The sequence below is a fragment of the Gadus chalcogrammus genome, chromosome 1, assembly GCF_026213295.1.
Source record: "Gadus chalcogrammus isolate NIFS_2021 chromosome 1, NIFS_Gcha_1.0, whole genome shotgun sequence".
Taxonomy (NCBI): Eukaryota; Metazoa; Chordata; class Actinopteri; order Gadiformes; family Gadidae; genus Gadus; species Gadus chalcogrammus.
In genome coordinates, this window is record NC_079412.1 from 26,960,572 (window position 1) to 26,981,078 (window position 20,507).

General features: G+C 45.0%; 3 protein-coding genes across 3 annotated transcripts; 1 reads left to right on the forward strand and 2 right to left on the reverse strand.

Moving 5' to 3' along the window:
• The first annotated feature begins 52 nt into the window (after positions 1-52).
• Positions 53-7,227, forward strand: zgc:158263 (ceramide kinase family protein). The gene is made up of 13 exons (XM_056599071.1): positions 53-466; positions 1,221-1,316; positions 1,442-1,579; positions 1,733-1,861; positions 2,027-2,090; positions 2,212-2,357; positions 2,448-2,522; positions 2,748-2,900; positions 3,159-3,264; positions 3,967-4,073; positions 4,197-4,393; positions 4,783-5,117; positions 5,588-7,227. The coding sequence occupies exons 1-13, from the start codon at positions 343-345 to the stop codon at positions 5,652-5,654; spliced, it is 1,737 nt and encodes a 578-aa protein (XP_056455046.1). The 5' UTR covers positions 53-342; the 3' UTR covers positions 5,655-7,227.
• Positions 6,287-12,047, reverse strand: LOC130389340 (glucose-6-phosphate 1-dehydrogenase-like). The gene is made up of 12 exons (XM_056599082.1): positions 11,790-12,047; positions 11,213-11,250; positions 10,947-11,055; positions 10,639-10,856; positions 10,372-10,530; positions 10,117-10,242; positions 9,901-9,994; positions 9,600-9,786; positions 8,806-9,041; positions 8,165-8,241; positions 7,375-7,467; positions 6,287-6,639 (listed from the first exon to the last, which is right to left on the reverse strand). The coding sequence occupies exons 1-12, from the start codon at positions 11,904-11,906 to the stop codon at positions 6,543-6,545; spliced, it is 1,551 nt and encodes a 516-aa protein (XP_056455057.1). The 5' UTR covers positions 11,907-12,047; the 3' UTR covers positions 6,287-6,542.
• A 377-nt stretch (positions 12,048-12,424) lies between these two features.
• Positions 12,425-20,331, reverse strand: galnt6 (UDP-N-acetyl-alpha-D-galactosamine:polypeptide N-acetylgalactosaminyltransferase 6 (GalNAc-T6)). Its single transcript, XM_056599058.1, has 11 exons — positions 20,072-20,331; positions 18,032-18,541; positions 17,077-17,249; positions 16,554-16,703; positions 15,815-16,049; positions 15,236-15,353; positions 14,829-15,029; positions 14,473-14,604; positions 14,279-14,380; positions 13,902-14,060; positions 12,425-13,312 (listed from the first exon to the last, which is right to left on the reverse strand). The coding sequence occupies exons 2-11, from the start codon at positions 18,511-18,513 to the stop codon at positions 13,199-13,201; spliced, it is 1,866 nt and encodes a 621-aa protein (XP_056455033.1). The 5' UTR covers positions 18,514-18,541; positions 20,072-20,331; the 3' UTR covers positions 12,425-13,198.
• Between the last annotated feature and the right edge of the window lie 176 nt (positions 20,332-20,507).

The following is a 20,507-nucleotide window of genomic DNA, read 5'->3' on the forward strand; positions in this document are numbered from 1 at the left end:
AGGAAGGACATGTAAATGTGAAGGTGTAAAAGTGGGAGGGACGTTTGACAACCGGTGGTGTTTGGGCAACACACCTGTTCTACAGCCCACTTTACAGAGAAACCTTAATAACGCGATTTACACCGTATAAGAAAGATAAGTAGGCTTTATTATATTCAATATTTCCGTAGGTCAGGGTGCGATGCAATTAAAGATTATTACATAAATGTGTGTCATGCGTAATGAAATACGGGAGAGCGACATATTTGGTATCGGATAATATCTTAAACAAACTGATGTGAATATTTTTTTGCACAATGTCAAAAAACGGCCCGTTCGTTGATAGACGTTAACAGGTGTACAATGGAAATTGACCTTAGACTAGAATCAAGCTTATGGGTCGGGAAAAAAAGGTATAAAGCTGTTCTGACAGGATGGCATTTCCAATGGACCGAAGTTGACAAGAACAATCGTGAAAAGAAAACGAGTAAGTAGACTATGGTGTTTTCTGGTGAAACATAAAAAGAAGTATAATAATAACCTGAACGTGCAAATGTTGACAAGCGTGTAGACATCCAAAGTATCCTTCTGATAAAATATTTGCATTAGAACTATGTAGGCTTATCAAATGATAAGAACGGCACGCAGCCTATGCTGTATCAGGATTATTTTCCATGTAAAAAAAAAAGCCAAACACCCTGACTATACCGTATTTAACGTGCTTGTTCCATACAATAATGTCTTATTAGATACATTTCCGGGTCCGATGTATAAGCTACTATAAGCTATTAAATGCCTTCAAGTAGGATGAAAAACAAGTCAAACAGCACAAACACGAAACACAACTTGAAGCTGGGCTAGTTTACTCATAACAAAGGGGAGAATGCAGAAACAACTTCCCATGTGCATGATGAAAGAATGATAGAATCTGTGATAAACGTATTCTTTATCTTCTATAATAGCCTATATATATTGTGTGTGTGTGTGTATATGTATATGTATGTATGTGTGTGTGTGTATATATATATATATATATATATATATATATATATATATATATATATATATATATATATATATATATATATATATATATATAAAAGCTATAATAGATTATCTTCCTTGTAATCTAACCAATCACTCAAATTCATAGTGTCTTACAAAACCAATGGGAAACACTAGATTTATGTTTGTCTTAACTTCCTCTGTAATGGAGCCCTGAAATGTATCTCTGCCCAAAGCTTCGGTGCCTGTGTCCGAGTTAATTGGATTAGAGAAGGGCCAAGTCGAGATACTGCCTCGCAAATCAGTTGAAGACACCGACAAGGACTTTACAGGTATGTTGGAAGGAAGATAAAGTTAAAGACGGATCCATGGCTTGCATACAACCCTGCCTCAACCAATAAAGCCCCATTCCACATCTGTCTGTCAGAGTCTACCTGTCACCTCGCTTGTCTTTTAGTTTTCTACGTGAAACGCAGCAGCAGTGGTGGCTCTTATGGGTTACTATGGCAATTTGGACGGATCCAGTTCAGCTGCGCAAGTCGGGCCCTCAGGGACCAGTGGACCAGCCACCTTAGAGCAGCCCTTAAAACTCACAGTAAGAACACGTACAGTACAGCAATCAAACCTAGTAGTTTATGGACTGTACATACATCTCTGAATTATTATCGATGTATCGACATATGATCTTTAAGTTGGCGAACTATATGGTGCTATTGGGTAAGCTACTTACCCGTTGGTCATCTATCAGGCCCCTCACGGCCCCACAGGTTGTTGGTTTTCATTAACCCGTATGGAGGTAAGAAGAAAGGAAGACACATCTACCACTCTCTGGTCGCCCCTCTCTTTGAGCTGGCTGGCATCACCTCTCATGTAATCGGTAAGACCAGCTATTGTTTACGACATTAGCAATGCACACACAGAACCCTTTTTCTGTACAAAAGTATAAGTGTCAAATTAAATAGGTGGAATCTTGTCATCCATTCAATCTTATGATCACCAGTGTTTGTACTTTTCTTTGACATCATTTTGCTGTTGTTCTTAGTGACTGAGCGGGCTAACCAGGCGAGGGACCACCTTTTGAAGAAAGACCTGTCAGGCTTCGATGGGTGAGCTCCTCCATGTCGATGACACGTGCCCATGTAACCACTGTGCTACGAGAGGATTACAGCAGCTAAGCTCGATGGGAGATGGTTTCATGACAGAGGCCTTTGTGTTTGTTCACAACAGTGTGGTGTGTGTGGGTGGAGATGGAATGTTCAGCGAAATAATGCACGGCATGATTGGCCGAACCCAACAGGAGGCGGGCCTCTCTGAGAATGATCTCAATGTGACGCTACAGCCCTGTCACCTACATATTGGCATCATCCCTGCTGGTAAGGCATATAAAGGACTTGTTAACCCGGAAAATGGCAATTCAGGATGTATCTAAAGGTTCCTGATGTTATATTTTGTGGAACCAACAGGTTCGACAGACTGTGTCTGTTTCGCCACCGTCGGGGTGAATGATCCTGTTACTTCTGCTTTGCATATTATCATCGGTGAGGGAGTTTATACTCGTCAACTCTTCTGGTTTACAAATAATAACACAACTGCCATTCAAAACCATTGGTCAGCAGCAAAGTGACATCTTTTCATAAATGTTGTTATAATTAACATTTCTGAATCATTTGTTTGACGTTGTTTAATGTCCAACACATTTCGTCCTCCTCATCCCCAAATTTCCCATCTGGAATTAAAATATCATATCTCCATATCCCTTGCAGGAGATTCTCAGCCTCTGGATGTGTGTTCGGCCCACCACCCAACGGAGCCGGTGCGTTACTCTGTGTCTCTGTTGGGGTACGGTTTCTATGGGGACGTCCTGGCAGAGAGCGAGAGGCATCGCTGGATGGGCCCCCTCAGATATGACTTCTCAGGTGCGGCACACGCATCAAAGAAGCCAAGAAGCCAATGCAACGATGAAATGATACATATGGAGTCAGAGACAGCGAGAAGAATCTCCCCAGTCCAGAGTTAACAAAATGCATAGTGCAAAAACCTACTGCGATAATAAATGTAGAGCCATGATATGTTATTTATTTACTGATTAAGTGTACATTATAGCCTCCACAACACCGCATCGGTCAACATGCTATTTCTTTTGTAAAAGCTCTTCCTTCCCCGGCCTTCCACAGGTGCCATGGTTTACCTGAGCAGTCGCAGCTATGCAGGCGTAGTTCATTATCTACCAGCCGACCCCCTGCTTTCAAGCCCCCGGGACAACACACGCTGCCTATCAGGGTAAACCAATCGACACTGAAGTGGTTCGAGATAGCGCTTGTTTATGGAGGTTAGGGTTAGGATCAGCCAATGTAAAGGTTATCATAGTTCAGTTCAACTCTGCTGATGTCTCAATGCTACACTTAACAACAGCCTTATGACAATGTGTACACTCACTGCACATGTCACCGTGAGAACCGGTCCTTTTTTGCCTCAGGGAACCCTAATCAGTGCATCCAGTTTAGGATTTGCTACAAGGTAAAAGGCCAATCCCCTTCGGTGAACCTAGTAAACCAAGACCAGGTCTAATATTGCTGGCGGTGGCGTACGATTGCACAAATCAGATCAGACAATGCCTCAAACAAAAAGCCTTTCACCTAGTTTTTGAACAATGAAGGCAACTGTGTCTGGAATTTGTTTTTATCATTTCTGCAACGCTACCGACTTCCCTGGTAACACTGTAGCTATGCCACCCGCCCCAGACACTTGGTCGTGTTGGGTGAACCTCGAGGAGCATAGGAGCCATGGCAACACGAGAGGGGGGAACTTGATCTTAGAGAAAGACGACACCAGGTGTCCCGCCGTTGTCTGAGGGCTCTGTAGCAACCTCTGCCGTTGTCACCAGTTAGTCAAGGTCAATTTTTTTTAGGTAGCTGGTACAATATTGGGCTACATTGTAATGTATCATGTCTTTGTGTGTGTGTGGCGGGGGGGGGGGTTTAGGTGCAGTGTGTGCTCCAAAAGCACGGAAAGACTGTTCCCCCACTCTACAGTCTCGGAGTCGGTGCACAGTTTCCAGTGCAGCCAATACAGAAGTGACCGTAGTGAAGGTAATGTGCAACTCCCGCCCCCCCCAAAACCACAATATTAACAACAATAATCAATGCAATTGTGTGTAAAATCAAACCTTATTACTTATCCTAATGTGTTTGTGTGTGTGGGATGTCGTCCAGCTGGGTGGGTCAGCGTGGCGGGCAGGTTCAGGTGTGTGTCCTTCACTTGCATGTCCAGCTCCTGTCCCAGGAGCCCTCTGGGCCTGTCCCCCTCCGCCCACCTGGCCGACGGGACCGGGGACCTCATCCTGGTGCGGGAGAGCCACCCGCTGGGCTTCCTCAAGTTCCTCCACAGGCACACCAGCAGCGAGGACCAGGTAGGCCCCCTGAATATTTGATAAGGCCTGGCGGGTTGAATTTAGGGGGGCAGGATCGTCTAGTAGTGGTGAGAGGGTTGGACTCCCAAACCCAAAGGTTCAGGGTTCAACTCACAGCGTCCACAGTACCTGTATGCATTCTTGATCGCATACATCAGAGCCTTTCTAATATGAAATCGAATTTTAAGGCTTTAAAATGTTGCTGTTGAACAACCATACCAGAATAGTGTTTAAAGTTAAGTATTTTAGTATATGGGGAGTGTCAAAGCCTTATTATTTCGGCAAGGTCTAGAGCCCGATACATACATGTCACTTTGAATGCCCTTTGGCTACAGGTGACACATTTCCCCTTCCAAAGAGGGGCTGACATGGTTTTGCATTCCTCACAGTTTGACCTGCCCTTTGTGGAGGTGCACCGCGTGAAGGCGTTTCGTTTCTCTCTCCCTCCCGGGGAAGAAGAAGACAGTTTGGAGGACATGGAGAGTGAGGCGGCAAGGGAGCGAGAGAACCAAGAGAGTCCACAGTGCGGGATGGACAGTGAGACCAAGAGCAGGACCGGGTCCGAGCAGCAGCTCACCGATAGGGCGAAGGTTGGGTACAAGCCGAGGGGCGATTGGAGCCGCGAGAAGTCCCTCTTCTGTGGCCCTTGCTGCACCGAGGCCCCCGCTGTCTCCGTGTGGAACTGTGACGGGGAAATCCTGCCTTTCTCGGAGATCCAGGGCAGGTGAGGGGGCATTTACACAAGTGTTGTGCTGTGTGGTGTGGCTGGAGGAGATTTAGGGATGGTTTGTAGGGTAACCAAAGATGTGTTCTGTAGGTCCTCTACCACCATCTGCCCTAGAGATACATGGCCTACTGCATCCTCACAGTTTTCAGGCCATCTCAGATATTCATGCGTAGTGATAAATGCATAGTGATTATGTTTGGGTTACTTTTGCATTGAGCCATCATATATCTTCAATATTATTCAATTAACATTTTAAAGCAGCCATCACTGTAAGCAAAGGTGAATTTGTGATTGGCATTTGACATTTTTTGGTTTATTTTATGGATTATCTGAGAAAAATTATAGAAATCCTAATGATTGTAGTAAAATTTGTAAATTGCAGACCTACACAGCAGGGTTTGTGTGTGTGTGTGTGTGTGTTTGACTCATTCCCATTCATTCTACCCCCCCCCCCCCACCCCCCCTAGGGTTCACGGTCAGTTGGTCCATCTATATGCAAGAGGCATCGAGGACAAGGCTGCCTGTGTGGGCTGAAGAGAGAGAGAGAGAGAAGAAAGAGAGAAATGGAGTTATGTTATGTTCTCACAGATAATGGATTTTTAAGTTACCAAAGTGCAACCACAATATAAGCTGATGAAAAGATGAAGGTTGTGTTTGTAATATAAAGAGGAACAGGATTGAAGTTATTAAAACGACAGATTTCAGGGCAAGGCAGTCTGCTTAGACCAAGGAACTCCTCATATTTCACTCACACTTCAATGATTTCTATTTTGTTGCAATATTCTGTAAGATAATTTATTCATATTGCATTTTGCTTGATATATTATGGGGCTCCATGGCTCTAAATAAAACACTTCAATATGCTTTATACATTAAATGTCACCAAAGACATTTAAGTGTAAATATACCTCAAACTCTCTTACTATAGTCACTTTCATTTTTTTAAATATTATTTTCAACCAGGACTAATGCATAAGGAAGGAGCAAAGTAATATTTGCAGAACCAACCATAAAAGCCTTCATTTGTCCTTTGTGATGTTCACCCTGTTAACTGTAAACAGTAGTCTGCCGATTAAAACCACCAATCACAGCTTCTTCGACAGCAAACAGCACAAACTGAAGTAGAGCCTGCAGGTGCTCTGTGCAGTAGGAAGTAAAAGGCAACAGGGAGAACTTTGCAGTCAAAAACGGATCAAATAACGCACACTGAATAAACCTTTATTCTTTTTATTTACAACTTAAAATTATGCCACTTCAAAAATCAGGGATTATCAGTCAGCAGTAAATCTTATTTCCACATACGTTTTTTTTTAAATGCCTGGATCAGGAAAGCGGGGAGTGCAATTTTTCTTTCTACAGTGAAAACAAATAAATCACACAACAGTACCAGCAGTGAATGACTGTCGGAGGAAGTGGCCGCGGTTATAGACATGCGCTGTGGGGCTTCACCCACTTGTAGGTTCCCCCATAGCGGAACCCCACACTCTGCACCAGGGAGTCCGCCTCCGCCGGGCCGCGGCTGCCGTGACAACCAGGAGAGGATAAGAGAGAGGGGGGGGGTGGAGGTGATCAGTAATTACAATCCAATCGATACAGTTTGTTTCCCTGTTAGCACATTTTTGTAGATGCACAGAGACTAAAGACAATTTACCTGGGCAGCATGCGGGTTAAAGCTTTCAAACTTTGCACACTAGCAGCCTCTCATGGCTGAATGGCTTTCTGCCGCCAATTTTATTTATTTTACTTCTAAAACAAAACACCAAATTTGTTCTCAATTTTACTGAGTTGGGGTGTCACATCCTGTCATTGTAATTTCCTGCCATTTGCCGGCATTTGATTAGGGGGCATGGTTCCCTTGGTCGAATGAGTCAGGGGTGCCCTCCCCCTGACTAGCTAACTCATTGGTACATTCTCATTCATAATCCTGGAATCATTGTAATGCATATGAGCTGGACAGAGGGGGTTGAGGTTTAGTTGGGTTATTCGTTATTGTATTATACTGTAAAGTGTTACTGATTCTACATTGTGAAATGTCTATGAAACAAATGTGCAATAAACATATGAACATAATATATCAAATAATATAATAAAAATAATTCAGTAATTTGTTTATTTTTAGATACATTTAAATTTTCATTTCGAAACTCATTTCGAGACATGTAAGTAACCTACATACATGTCAGTATGTATATATAACCTAGTTATTAAGTAAAAAAACGAGAATGTGTTGAGACCCCGTGCTACGTGTCTTTACCTTCCATAGGTGTAGGGGACGGGTGGGATCTTCTGGCTCTCGATGTGGTGCAGCAGTGGGGTAAAGATCCGCCATGCCTCCCGCAACTCATCACTGTCACAGGAAGTTGATATGTACCCACCGTCAAAAGGCTGCTTACTGATCAAACGCACTAAACATTAGGGGGCCAGATACTGCAGTGGTTCTGAGGGGGTAAAGGCTCCCAGTTCGAAAAAGGTAGTGGGTTTCGCATGAGGCCAAACCCCTACCTGCTTCCCCTTACTTTCCTTCCTCAGAATGATCGACAAAACGTCTCCCATCTGCTACAGTGGCCAGCACTCACCACAACTGATGTGTTCAACTTAAGGCCCAACAAAAGTTCCCATCCAAACGTTAATGTTCAAATAATGTCGCATTTTTGCAGAACAGAAGTTTTGTGCCAAAAATCGGAACCAACAATCGTGTTCAAGGACATTTAGTTGTCAACTACGACCAATACTTTAAAGACTAAATCACATTTTATACAATTTATGGAACATCATCACTTGACAGTTGGCTACGTGATGCTGTTGTAGACTGAAAGTGAAAGTAAGTAATAAGTATCTACTGGTGCTTTACACTACACAAGCCAATACAGGCCACTGTAATCCTTGGATTCAATTGGTTGCCTCCTACGTCCTACACACTGCACCTTTAATGACATGCAACTCAATACACTGAATGTCTCTTTGGATAAGGACATCTGCTAAATAGCAATTATAAACTCTATCATCCTTTTTAATGAAACATGGTAGAAAATTGTTCTATGCACCTGCGGACAAAGTGCATCTGACTGCCACAGAACACGTCCAGAATGAGTCTCTCATATGCGTCTGGGAGCTTCACATCCTAGGGGATGAGATGAGGAACACACAATAATTAGTAGTGATGGACATGCCAATTCCCTGCTCCTCAATGCTGGGAATTAGCATCATCCCATCTTCATAACATCAAGCGGTTAACATTAAGACAAGAAGATTGGGGACTTGTTGCGGGTTCTTTGTCCTCCTTCCCCAAGTGTCACTGATCGTTCCTGGCTGTACACCTGCAGTTGCTTGGTGTAATCTAAACCCGCTGCTTGGATTACAGAGTGTTTAGAAAACACTCTTAACGACACGGTGTAACGCAATCCATTTCTCTTTTCAACAAATTATGGGAAGTGTGTTGTTGTGTGGTAGTCGCATCTGCTTACAATAAGCACAATCATAAAAACACAACAGGACACACGTCTGTCTGTCTGTCTGTGTGTGTGTGTGTTTGTGTGTGCCTCTGTGTGTGTGTGTGTGTGTGTGTGTGTGTGTGTGTGTGTGTGTGTGTGTGTGTGTGTGTGTGTGTGTGTGTGGGTGTGTGCGTGCGTGCGTGTGTGTCTGCCTACGTGCGTGCGTGCGTGCGTGGGCAGGCCCTTGTCCTTGCCTTGTATCTGCTCTTGTAGGTGAGGTCCAGCTCCGTCTCCTCGGGGCTGAAGTAGACCCCTGGTTTCTTGGTGGTCATCTTCAGGTAGATGGCCTCGTCGGGCTGCACACGGACCACCAGCTCGTTCCGCATGCAGCGCTCGGCGAAGATGTCTCCGGGGACGTCGGTGAACTGCAGCCGCACCTCGGCCTTGCGCTCGTTCAGTGCCTTGCCGCAGCGCAGGATGAAGGGCACGCCTGATGGGTGGACGGGGGTGGGTGGGGTCGATGTGTGACAGACATAAGGGGAAGAGGGAGAGAGGGAGAGAGGGAGAGAGAGGCAGAGTTATGCTGCGTCGGTCATGGAATCAGGCGATGGAGGGCAGCCGGACCACCTAGAGTGCAGGGGAACAGAATGAACAAATAGCCTAAAGAATTGGCAGTGCGCCAAAACACACATGATGATATGTTACTATGGTGATGTTGTATGGTTTACAAAGAATGGAATAATATATATTAAATACAATATTTTTCTCTATGACATTATGTAATTATTCTAGTAATGCTAAGAAGCTATAAAATGTTAGATGATTATAGTCTCTTTTAAAAAATTGCATGTGTTTTCATTTTTTTTAATATATTTTAACTTGCAACAGCAATGTTGCCGGCATTTTCTATCGGCCTCACCTAACTTAACCATTATGCTCTCTTCCACCAAAATGACGTAAGGTTTGCCGTCTACCAGAATTGTTGTAAACGTGTGAATGTGTCATCAGCAATTTTGCGAAAAAAGAAAGAAAACGAGAAGGTCCTCACCATCCCATCTCTCGTTGCGGACGTAGAGCACCGCTGTGGCAAAGGTCGGCGTGCAGGAGCCCTGGGGCACAGTGGGGTCGTCAAGGTAACCAAGCTGGGCCGGGCCCTGGCCCTCGGGGTCCCCGACATACTGACCCAGCACCACGTCCGACATGGCTACAGGGGCCACGCACTTCAGCACCTTCACCTGCAGCACCCGGAACAGAGCCGTGCCCCAGAGGAGCCCACATCAGGCCTTTGGCTCATTCCACCCATACGAGATTGGTCGAGTTGTGGCTTCCCGATTGACATAAACGTGTACCTTCTCATCCCGCACGTCATCTGAACTGGTGGAGGCGGGCTTCTCCATGGCAACCAACGAGAGCATCTGGAGGAGGTGGTTCTGCATCACATCCCTAATTCACGAAGGGGCCACCATTTTGACAATAAACACCAGAACAAGCATTTATTAAATCAGTCATGTCATCCACTACCTCCTCAGTTCAACCAAAGCTCTCTCTCTCTCTCTCTTTCGTACCGAATGATACCGAAGTCATCAAAGTATCCCCCGCGTCCCTGGGTCCCAAACGGCTCCTTGAAGGTCAGGACCACCGCCGCCACGCTGTTCCGGTTCCAGATGGGTCCGAAGATGCGGTTGCCAAACCTGCCCGCAAAGAAATTACGACATGACGAACACGACACAGGACACATCACACATCACAGCGGTGTGGAAACCGTGACCCCCCCCCCCCTGAGGAGCCCGTGTGGAAACCATGAGTGGTCGCCGTGGTACCTGAGCACCATCAGATTCTGGACCATCTCCTTGCCCAGGTAGTGGTCTATGCGGTAGATCTGCTCTTCTTTGAACAGGGAGGCCAGGTGCACGGACAGCTCCTGAGAGCTCTGGAGGTCGCGGCCGAACGGCTTCTCCACGATCACCCTGGTCCAGCCTCTGCAACGCGCACACAGGAGACACGGATGGGGTCGGGTGAACGTTTGAGATCATTTCCATTGACTTTTAGAGACGGGTATATCATGATTCATGGGGGGGGGTGCGCACTTGGGGCTCATGCAGAGCGTGCCGATGTTTGCGCTGACGTGGTGGTAGACGGTGGGCGGGAGCGCCAGGTAGAAGAGGCGGTTGGCGTCGCCCCCCCCCGGCAGAGAGGACAGATGGGCGTTGAGCCGGGAGAAGGAGCCCGCGTCGTCGTACCGACCGCTCAGGTAGGAGTTTCTACGGAAGAAGGCCGACAGAGACTCACCCTCATCCTCCGCCACCTGACGGACGCGGAAAACGTCAAAGGAAATAAGTCAGGGTTTCTTGGAGAACGTGAGAGAGCAGGAGGAAAACTGATTAGGGTTCATTACCTTCATGTAAGGGAGACATGCTTTTTTGATGTCCTCTACCCCAAATTTAGAGCGGGCGAAGCCTACAAAGTGCGTGTTTTCCGGGAGCAGACCGTCTCTGAACAGCCACCTATGGAAAGCAGGTCACACAACTTGTGAAAGGAATGTCATGTGGTCAAAAGGTTACGCTGCTCTGCAGCCTACTGAGGTGGGAACCCTGAATAGAACAAACCAGCCTACTTTAAAAGGGGGCATTTCCAGGTGTAATAGTAATGTGTAATACTCACCATAACGTGGGGTAGATTTTCTTTTTTGCAAGATCTCCCTGTTGAAACGGTAGAAAGCATATCAACTTGTTTTGACAATGGCTTTGTTTGCTTTTTTTTGTTTTGTATTGCTGCCTCCATGACAGCTATTGAACAGGGTCCAAAGTTCGAATGAATGGGTTAAACTGTTAGTGGCCACAATGTGGGCAAGAGCAGCGTTCTGTTTGTGTAGTCTTGGGTAATCCTTTGAGACAACACCCACTAGGACAGGGAGTACGAGGCGGAACAAGGAAGTTTCTGGTTAATATCCAGGAATTAAGGTTGAATAAACAGGATCTGGTCCTCAAAGAGAGGCGACATGGACGTTTTAAAGAAAGCTTTCAATAGACTAGACACGATAAATATTTTATCTGGCATGTTTGTAAACTCACTTGAACTGACTCAAGTCACTAATGTGGCAAAAGAGAACTAAGTGCATGACTAAATACACTTTATTTTAAAACCTCTACGTTCTCCTAGGCCTCAGTAAAACTTCATTGAAGTCAAATCACACCCAGGAAACACAATTATTAATTTCACTCCATGCCGTTGTACTCACGGAGGCTCCCAATATGATGAAGAGGTGGGCGCTGCCCTCATTGGACGGAGCGTCTCCATACAGCTCCCTCCTAAGCTGTCCAAACACCTCGGAGCGAGTCAAAGGCGCAGAGCTCATTTTCCCAGACTGTCCGGCTTCACTCTGCCTGCGCCTATACCAATTTTCCCTTTCACCACTCGATTAAAAGATGTATGTGGTAATGTCCCAGCTGACCATTGTAAAACAAACAAACCCATCAGTGACTCATTGCTGCCCCCTATCGTCAGTCCAAATAATGTATTCTTGAATAATGCTCTTGTTCCCCACCTGACACATCCCCACCTGACCCCCCTAACCTATATTTCATCACCCAGCAGCATTATCATATATCTAGCTCTACAACTTGGAGACAGTGTACGTTTTGATTTACAACCGCCTAATATACAACATCGTTTAAAATTAACATCCTGTAAGGCCCATGATCCTTGGACAAACAGTGTCCCTATACTTGGTGAAATATTAACTCGTCGGTTAAATCATAAACCGCGTGTTAGCGTCCGGGGAGGCAGGCCTACATGCAGTATTACAGCCTAGTGAAGCATTGTAGACAATTTTATTGTCATATGTCAAACACATCAGTCCCATCAACATTGATGTTAAAAAAAAAAAACTTCTTTAAACCTGCACCATGATACCTTTTCACATGAAGCCTTCGCTTACATTTATTTATCGTTTCTACACCAAATTGTCAATCTGCATCCCTGATTCATAAAACAAGGTTAATTTATCCTTCGTAATCAAACCAATCTAGAATCCATCAAATTCTGAACAAGAGTGATGTCATCAGCGGACGTTAGGTAATGCAGGTCTAAATGTTTTGATGAACCTTTCAAGGAAAAAACACGAAAGCGACACATAAATATGAAGCAGGCAATTGATCAGAAATAAAATTAATATACCAAATAAATACAAATGATTTAAGTTAATACACATTTATAAAAAAAAAATCATTCCCTTTGGCAAAACATTTCCATTGTCACTGCAGCACATAATCAAACATTCATCGTCGGTCAAAGTATGTATATACTTTGATTTTCAAAGTTGGAGTGTGAAATAGGCACTCTTGACAGTTGTCTTATGCGCCACGTTGTGGTTGGAAGGTCTGTGTTGTCAGTACCAAGAAACCCTCTCCCAATTGTCTTTCCTTCATTCGCTCAGTTTCCACCATAAATACATTTAAAATCAAAGGTGGCCCTTGGATGATTTACAGAGCGCTTCGCTTCCATCCAGGTCCATCTTCAGAGTTCCCACTGGGGACTGGCCCAACCTCTACAGCAGGATACATCATACGTGCTGAAAGTACGAGTTCCTGACCCCTCGATGTTCAGAGTGACAGTGGGCCACAGGTCAGTGGTTGGCCGGGAGGCAGGTCAACTGAACTCCCAGCGCTGGTGGACGTTGGCCTCGTCACACTTCTCCATCTTAAGCTCACTGGCTTTGAGCTCTAAACACTGACCACTACTTGGGTTCCTCAGGACGCTTCCCTGCGGGATAGAGGAAAAATAACAAATGTTAATACCACTCTGGTTATGGTTTGGGAGAAATAGTATCACAGATCGGACTTAATAGTTATCATCTAAAATCGGATAATGACTAGCTCAACTCTTTGAGAGCAAATGCGGTATTTCACTTTCTTTAGGTTCCTTTTTGTTTTCAACTGAATCAAGTTGCTTGAGACCTTAGATATTAAGGGTGTAATTGGCTACGAGTGAACAGAAAGTCAGCCATTACTAGAGAACTTTGCCCGTTAGGACGAGCTGTCCATCCCATCCTGGGTGTTCGCAGAACATTTTTCTGAAGGTTTCAAATCAATACCTAGGATCACTGGATAAATTAGACAAAAATTCTCTTCTGAATCCCTCATCCTCTCATGCAAATGGGTCACCCTTCAATAAAATACAACCATAATCAAACAGGACACAAGGCACAAGCCCCTTTCAAGTTTTCTGTTTCCAAGGCAAGGTACTCTGTCATCTCCCCCAGAAGGTCTGCCATAGCACCGCTCGCCTTCTGGATCCAAAAATAGGGGGGGAAACAACCTGGTAGGTCCACATCACACCAGTGTGTCCTCACCGCTATAAACTCCCACTCCTGATGAGGAGAGATACTGGTGCCTTTTCCTTTGCGCTGGCAGACTTCCAGAGTGATGGCCTTACCCGCGGGCGCGGCGTGGAGACACAACTGTTCTCCAATGTTGTGCCGCAGCTCGTTAGAAGACGTATACTCAAAGTACTACAAAGGAACAAACACATGATCAGGACCAGCACCTCAGGCCGTCACCTGGTGATACTGAACACCTCTGCCTGACAGACAAATAGTTGTGAAGCTAATATGAATCACTGGTGTGGGTTAAGTCTGCCAATACCACAGATCTGAATGAGCTCAGAGCCCCACCTCTTTTACAGACAGACTTTTTGGACTTAGGTGACACACGATTATTAATACAATACCTGGTTGCCGCCCATGTTGTGACAGGTATACATAATGACTGGTTTTCCACCCTTGTTGCTTTCCCCTGCATCCAGGCATGAAAGGGATCCAGCATTTCGTATCTATGAAAAATTTTAAAAAATAAATAAATCTGTTTACATCACCAGCATCCCAAAGGAGACCTGAACAATGTGTCGGAAAGACCATGACTTACCGCTCCAAATTTTTTCGGGTGTAGGTCTGGCAAAAAAATCTCTGGGTAGATGTTTTCCAAAAGCCATGTGAAGTTTTTACATTGAAGCCTCTCTCTCAGTTTCAATCGATCAGAGATGTCTCCATAATTGTTCTGTAAAATAGACATTTAAAAATGCTACGACTGATAGACTTGTGACAAACCATATAGGACAGTGGAGGATATTAGCTGTAAGCCCTGTAACTTTGTAATCCCAAAACAACAAAATCATCCCTGAACAACTAGTTCAATGGGATAATCAAGATGACCAGTTAAGATCACAATACTTGTGTTTCTCAAGATGTGTTCACATTAGCATTTTTTAGATAATCACTAACGTTTCTGGCCATCTTTGCAGCATTCCCGTTGCGGCGGTAGAAGATTTCCTTGTAGCCGTCCATCCAGACCTCTGCCAGGCGCACCTGGTTGCGGGTGATGACCTCTGTGCCCTTGGGGAAGGTGTGGGGGCTCTTGGAGCGGAAGACATGACCCACAACTGAGCAAGGAATGATCTCAAGCTGGCCTCCACACTGCCATACCTGGGGAAAACGGTTTGGGACCGATTAAAATAACAATGCATAAAAACAATGGCGGTTGAATATGCTGGTTGGTTTGTAATATGAATGACATTAGCCGTTGGTTATTTATTAAGGTAAAACGAGAAGTTTAGGGTGTTGGAAATAAGAATGATAATTGTTCAAGCCGTGGTTGTGGTATTAAGATGGATTATGCAAAATAAACCAACCCTAAATGACATTTCCACGTTCTCTCCACCCCAGATCTCCATCTTGTCATCGTACGTTCCAATGTGTTCAAAATACTCCTGAGAAATGGAGAATAGACCTCCAGCAAAAGCAGGTGTCCTGAGAAAGAGAACATTGGATGAATATGAAAAGCAGTACCCTGACTGGAAATTTAATCATGATTACATTAATGTAAATAGGGAAACAAACTAGCCAGCTTTGAGCGTCGTTTTCTGTTCCTCTTTCAGTGTAAAAGCCAAGTATAACCCTTTCATTGTTCCGGCCAAAGCCGTTTCAAAACAACTGGTGTTCATGTGTAGCCACCTTGCAATGTTTACTGATTTATTCCGTAGCAGCGCTGTTGTCATCTGATTAGCTCGCTTCTGGCCCGCCTACATCAAATACGCCCATGTGATTGGTTGTTAATGTTTGGATCCAGGGGAATCAAGAGTAGCAAATTCAAAAATTGTGTTCTCACGAGAAATCTGGATTCCCAGGGTAGAAACCAATCCCAATTACAAAGCAACGCGTGTAGCCTTCTCATCGTAAAATGGGGAACCGCACCCTTGACGGACACTTACTTAATAGGATAGGTTTCGTCCAGACGTTTCTTCTTGGCGTCTTCTGGGATGTTCTCCCAGCCGAAGGAGAGGCTCCAGTCGAAGTTGCCTCGGTTGTAGGAGCGAGCGTTGGCCACAGGCTTATGGAAACTGAACGAGTTCATGTCGATGGACGTTATCTCTGGACTGACCACCGCTGTGGGCTCCTCCACTATGCGGGCCAGCAGGGGCTCCAGCCAGCCGTGGAAACACTCACCTATGGAGATGGGAAGAAGGTTAGATCTCCCTCCGGTTCACACATGGCAGCACCATCAACCGCTTGGAGAGAACAAGGACGGAGTAGACAAATTATAAAAGCAACAAACATCCAATTTGGCCAAGGGTTGTTTTTGTTCCCCTTTTATTTCGAAACGTATAATATAACTTCCTCTGGCCTCTAATCTTTTATATATAAATGTTGAGCACAACAGACGTGACATAGATCCCAGAAAACAGCAGTAGAAAGGCTCAATAAACACACAGGTAACGAGAAAATAACAGAGTGCATGCATGACCATGACTCCTAGCCTGAAGGAAATGGTTGGACGCAGCGCTGTTTACACAGGAAGGGAAAACCATGACGTGAACAAACTTCAAAACAAACCAGATTTATAACTCATTCGAGTCCCCATTACACAAATACTGCAATGGCAAAATGAACATGACAAGCAAGCCATATGTCCTTGTGTCTGCATTGATTTATACCGGGGGATTTCCTTACAGTGTGCGTCTAGGAAGGTCAGCACTTCACCCTTGGCCTCGCTGGCACCTAGAAGCCTGGCAGTGATCAGGCCTTTCCTCTCGCGCTGCCTCAACACACGGACTATCTTCAGCTGACGCACGTATTCGTCCAGCTGGCTCTTCAGGTGCTCTAGGAGAGACGGCATAGTTAGTATCCTGTAGAACCACTATCGCAGAAACCCATCAGAAACCAGGTACGAGAATCCCGCACAGCCTCTTCATTAGGTACAATGGGAGGGGATGAATGCCAGTGTTTAACAACAAACCCCTTTACTTGTGCACGGCCACCAGGGGCACAGGGATCTACAGAATCAGTCTGCTCTCTAAAAAAGGTCTGTAGATACATTTATTTTACATTTTACTACAGTTTACTACCATATCTATAAAGTTTCATTTTATGCATCTATACATCAAGCTTCAGTCCGAGGAGGAGACAATTTCTCATTAAGATGGCGTCAAAGGCAATGGTTAACACACACACACACACACACACACACACATACCTGCAGTGCTGGCGTCGTCCACCATGATGATCTCGGTGAGCAGGCTTGCGGGGGAGGTGTGCAGGACGCTGTACACGGTTCTGAGGAGGGTGGACCAGGCCTCGTTGTGGAACACTATGATCACACTGGTGGTTGGTAACGCTGGGCACCGACGGAACTTACGCTCCACGCACCTGGACAACAATTATTTGGATACGTTTAATGAAAGTATTGTGGCTTTCATTATAAACATTGTGGAATGTTTTACAAGCAATTAGAACATAAGATGAAAGAATCGTTTACTCTTAAAGTACAGTGTACTCGAATTCTTTCAATGCGTCATTGAGGAAGTGACCAAGTACCACAGTAGCAGTGAAAGGGAAAATTAACTGTTTGCACAGTTTCACTTTTAGACAAATATAGCTCAACCCTACGCATACAGTACTACAGATACAGGAAACCCACCTGGCCAATTCACACCTCTGACAGAGGAAACGGTTAAACAGCGAGAGAAAAATAATGTCACCGAGGTAATTATTAAATAAATAAATATATTTATTAACTCAGTGACAATATATTCTTGAGAAGATAGAAACTCTGTTAAACGAGATATGGTTGACATTAGATTATAGAATTTGGGCTTGTGCATCACAACGTCACAATGCAATGACCGCTTGGCATGTTCTTATGCTTGTAGCTATTTAAGTCATGGTTTAGAAATTAAATCATGAAATGATTGCCTTTGTATTGAGACAGTGCCGTGACCTGGCCAAACATTTATTCTAATTGAGGCTTAAATACTGTCACAAAGATGAAGTATATGCATTGGATCAATAAATTATATTTGGATATGCTCAAACATTAACTACGCAGTGGATGTGGACTAGTGTGCGTGTGAAGGGGGCGGGACAATGGTACAACAGAGCTAGTCAGCCACCGGGAAGCTCAGCAATACAACACAAAACATGGAGCGTACTCTGAGGGCCTGGTGTCGTCTCCGAGGCTACGGCTGAGTGAGATGCGGTCACTGGCAAACTGGTTGAAACAGTGGCGTGTCTGGCCCTCCGCATTCTCCCTCTCCTCCTCTTTACTCATGGTGCCCTTCACGAAGGCCTTGCCGTCAGCCCCGAATCCCTTGGGGTCCTGCGGGGGTCTCTCCAGGACAGGCCGGAGATCAGCCTGGCTGTAGAACCCAGACGGGCAGCGGACGTTCTGGGTGGGCTGGGGCTCCACGCTGGGTCGCAGCGGAGCCCTGATCTGGAAGCCCAGGTTGTTGACCGCCTCCTGCACCATGCCCAGGACTTGGTCCCTCTTATCCACCAGGTCGCGGAGCCAGCGGTCCTGGGTGGGAGCCGAGCTCACGTCCCACTGGAGAACCACCAGCACCACCATGAACAGCGCTCCCCCCAGCAGGGCCAACTTAATGGGGGACACACGCCGTCGAAAAAACAGACGCATGCTGCAGAATGGGCTGATGCACTGAAGACTGTTGAGACAAGGCAGAAAGCATGTTCAGTAGAGCATACACTCGTTTCATTTTCTTACATTTGACTTTGAAGAGGCAACCCTCAGCCGTTTAGCTGCTGAGAATGACAGACTCTGCAAAGTGTTTCAATACCTCAAACCGGTCTGACACGACGGCTAGTTTGCCCTTACCAAACACGTCTATCTGACTTCCACGCCTTCCCCCTCTAGAATGTAGTCCCACAGGAAAAGGTTGTGGGGAGAAACACACCTCCATACACCTGCTGCCACTGCCCTGCGCGAGCTACGTGTCAGCAGGTGGCCAATGCAATGAAGGCTCAACGTACAACTCCCATGGCTGATAATGAATGACACAAGGGTGCAGGCCTTTACAAGAACGTCCTTGAAACACGTATCCATGTGAAAGTAAGCATATGGTAGAAGAAGGAAAACAAGATAAAGTCCTCCAGCAAGTTAAACAAAGTGTGTCATTACTTACTTATATTACAGGGCTTAAATCAAAATGTGGCCTACAATGAGCAAATGTGTTAATGAGAACATTTTGATTCAACAGCCGAAACCTGTTTGTTGAGCTCTTGGAGAGAGTTGACAATAAAGTTGGTAAGATAATAGCCTATAGGCCTACCAGAGGTAACAGGAGATTAGCAATGTAAAAGTTTTAATATTTGCTTAAAAAATCCCCCTCAAAATATTAATGTCAATAGAAGAGACCGATTTTTCACCCCTACACCTTAGCATCCAACCTAAGCCAACGTCAGTAGTATTCCCCTTCAAAGCCCTGTTACTGAAGTAACCAATTTTCTTGGAAGGTTGATGTTTGCGTAACAGGATATGCTTGCTATGCGAACATCCGCATGAACTCAAATAATCACTGTTTAGAGACTCTTATTGGCACATAATTAATTTACTCTGGTCTCCAGCCTCCTCCATAATTGATCCAAGAAACAATAGACTTGTGATTCAAACGAGACAACTGTTGAGTAGGCTACGACTCAATGAACAACACATAATCATTAATGGACTTTTAGGGAACCAGCCCTACTTGTCACTACGGTAATAACCGATTGAACAGGTTGTATGGCAAAAGTGATTTATGTTATAGAGTTATTCTTAAAGTCAAGTTTTTCAGACAGGAGTTTATCGCTATTCTGTCCAAAGGTGAGGAAATGCGATACTGTGCCTGCACTGAATGTATACAAACGGGCACACAAGACACATTCAAGTTTAGTGACAACCGTTTAAAATTGAAAGAGGAAAAGACTGTAAGCGACAATATGATCAAAACAGCGGGATCAACCCTGAATAAGCAACCAGAAACAACATTAAAAAACGAATCCGAATTTCACAAGCATCACTTTCTAAAATCCTTTCCTTTCCTAGAAAAACGTAACTCTCCATCCTGAAACGTGGATCAATAATGTTGACAAAAATAAGTCCACATCTAGCCTGAGCCTCCCATCTACAACGAGGAAGACAACCGACACGCGAAGCAGCAGCTACAAGTTTCGTATTTCCCAGAGACGTTCCTTACCTCGACCGGACTCGACTTATTTCTTCGACTAATAAGTCTTTGATCACCGCTCAGAAGAGACGGGGGATCCAACGCTGTCTTCTAGGTGTGGAAGTCATGGGAGAGGATGGAGAAGAGACGACAAGCGATACCGTGACGCCGTGGCCTCGCGTCTTGCCTCTCAGTGTAACAGGTGCCACGAGTTGGGGTGATTTACAGAGTCCCCTGGTGGCGGGCCCCTACCGTCGTCCCGCACGACCGAGCGGGGCGCAGACCCGCTGGCAATACTTTTTTGGAAAGTGTTTCTACTCTCTCTCTCAATCAAATGGTGTTTCATAGACAGCACTCACTAGTCAACTGTCATAAAACAAATTCGGCTAAGTTTAATTAATGCTCACCACTGAGTGGTGTAAGTTAACATTACCGCCCATTAAATTAATTATTAATTCTGAGGCAA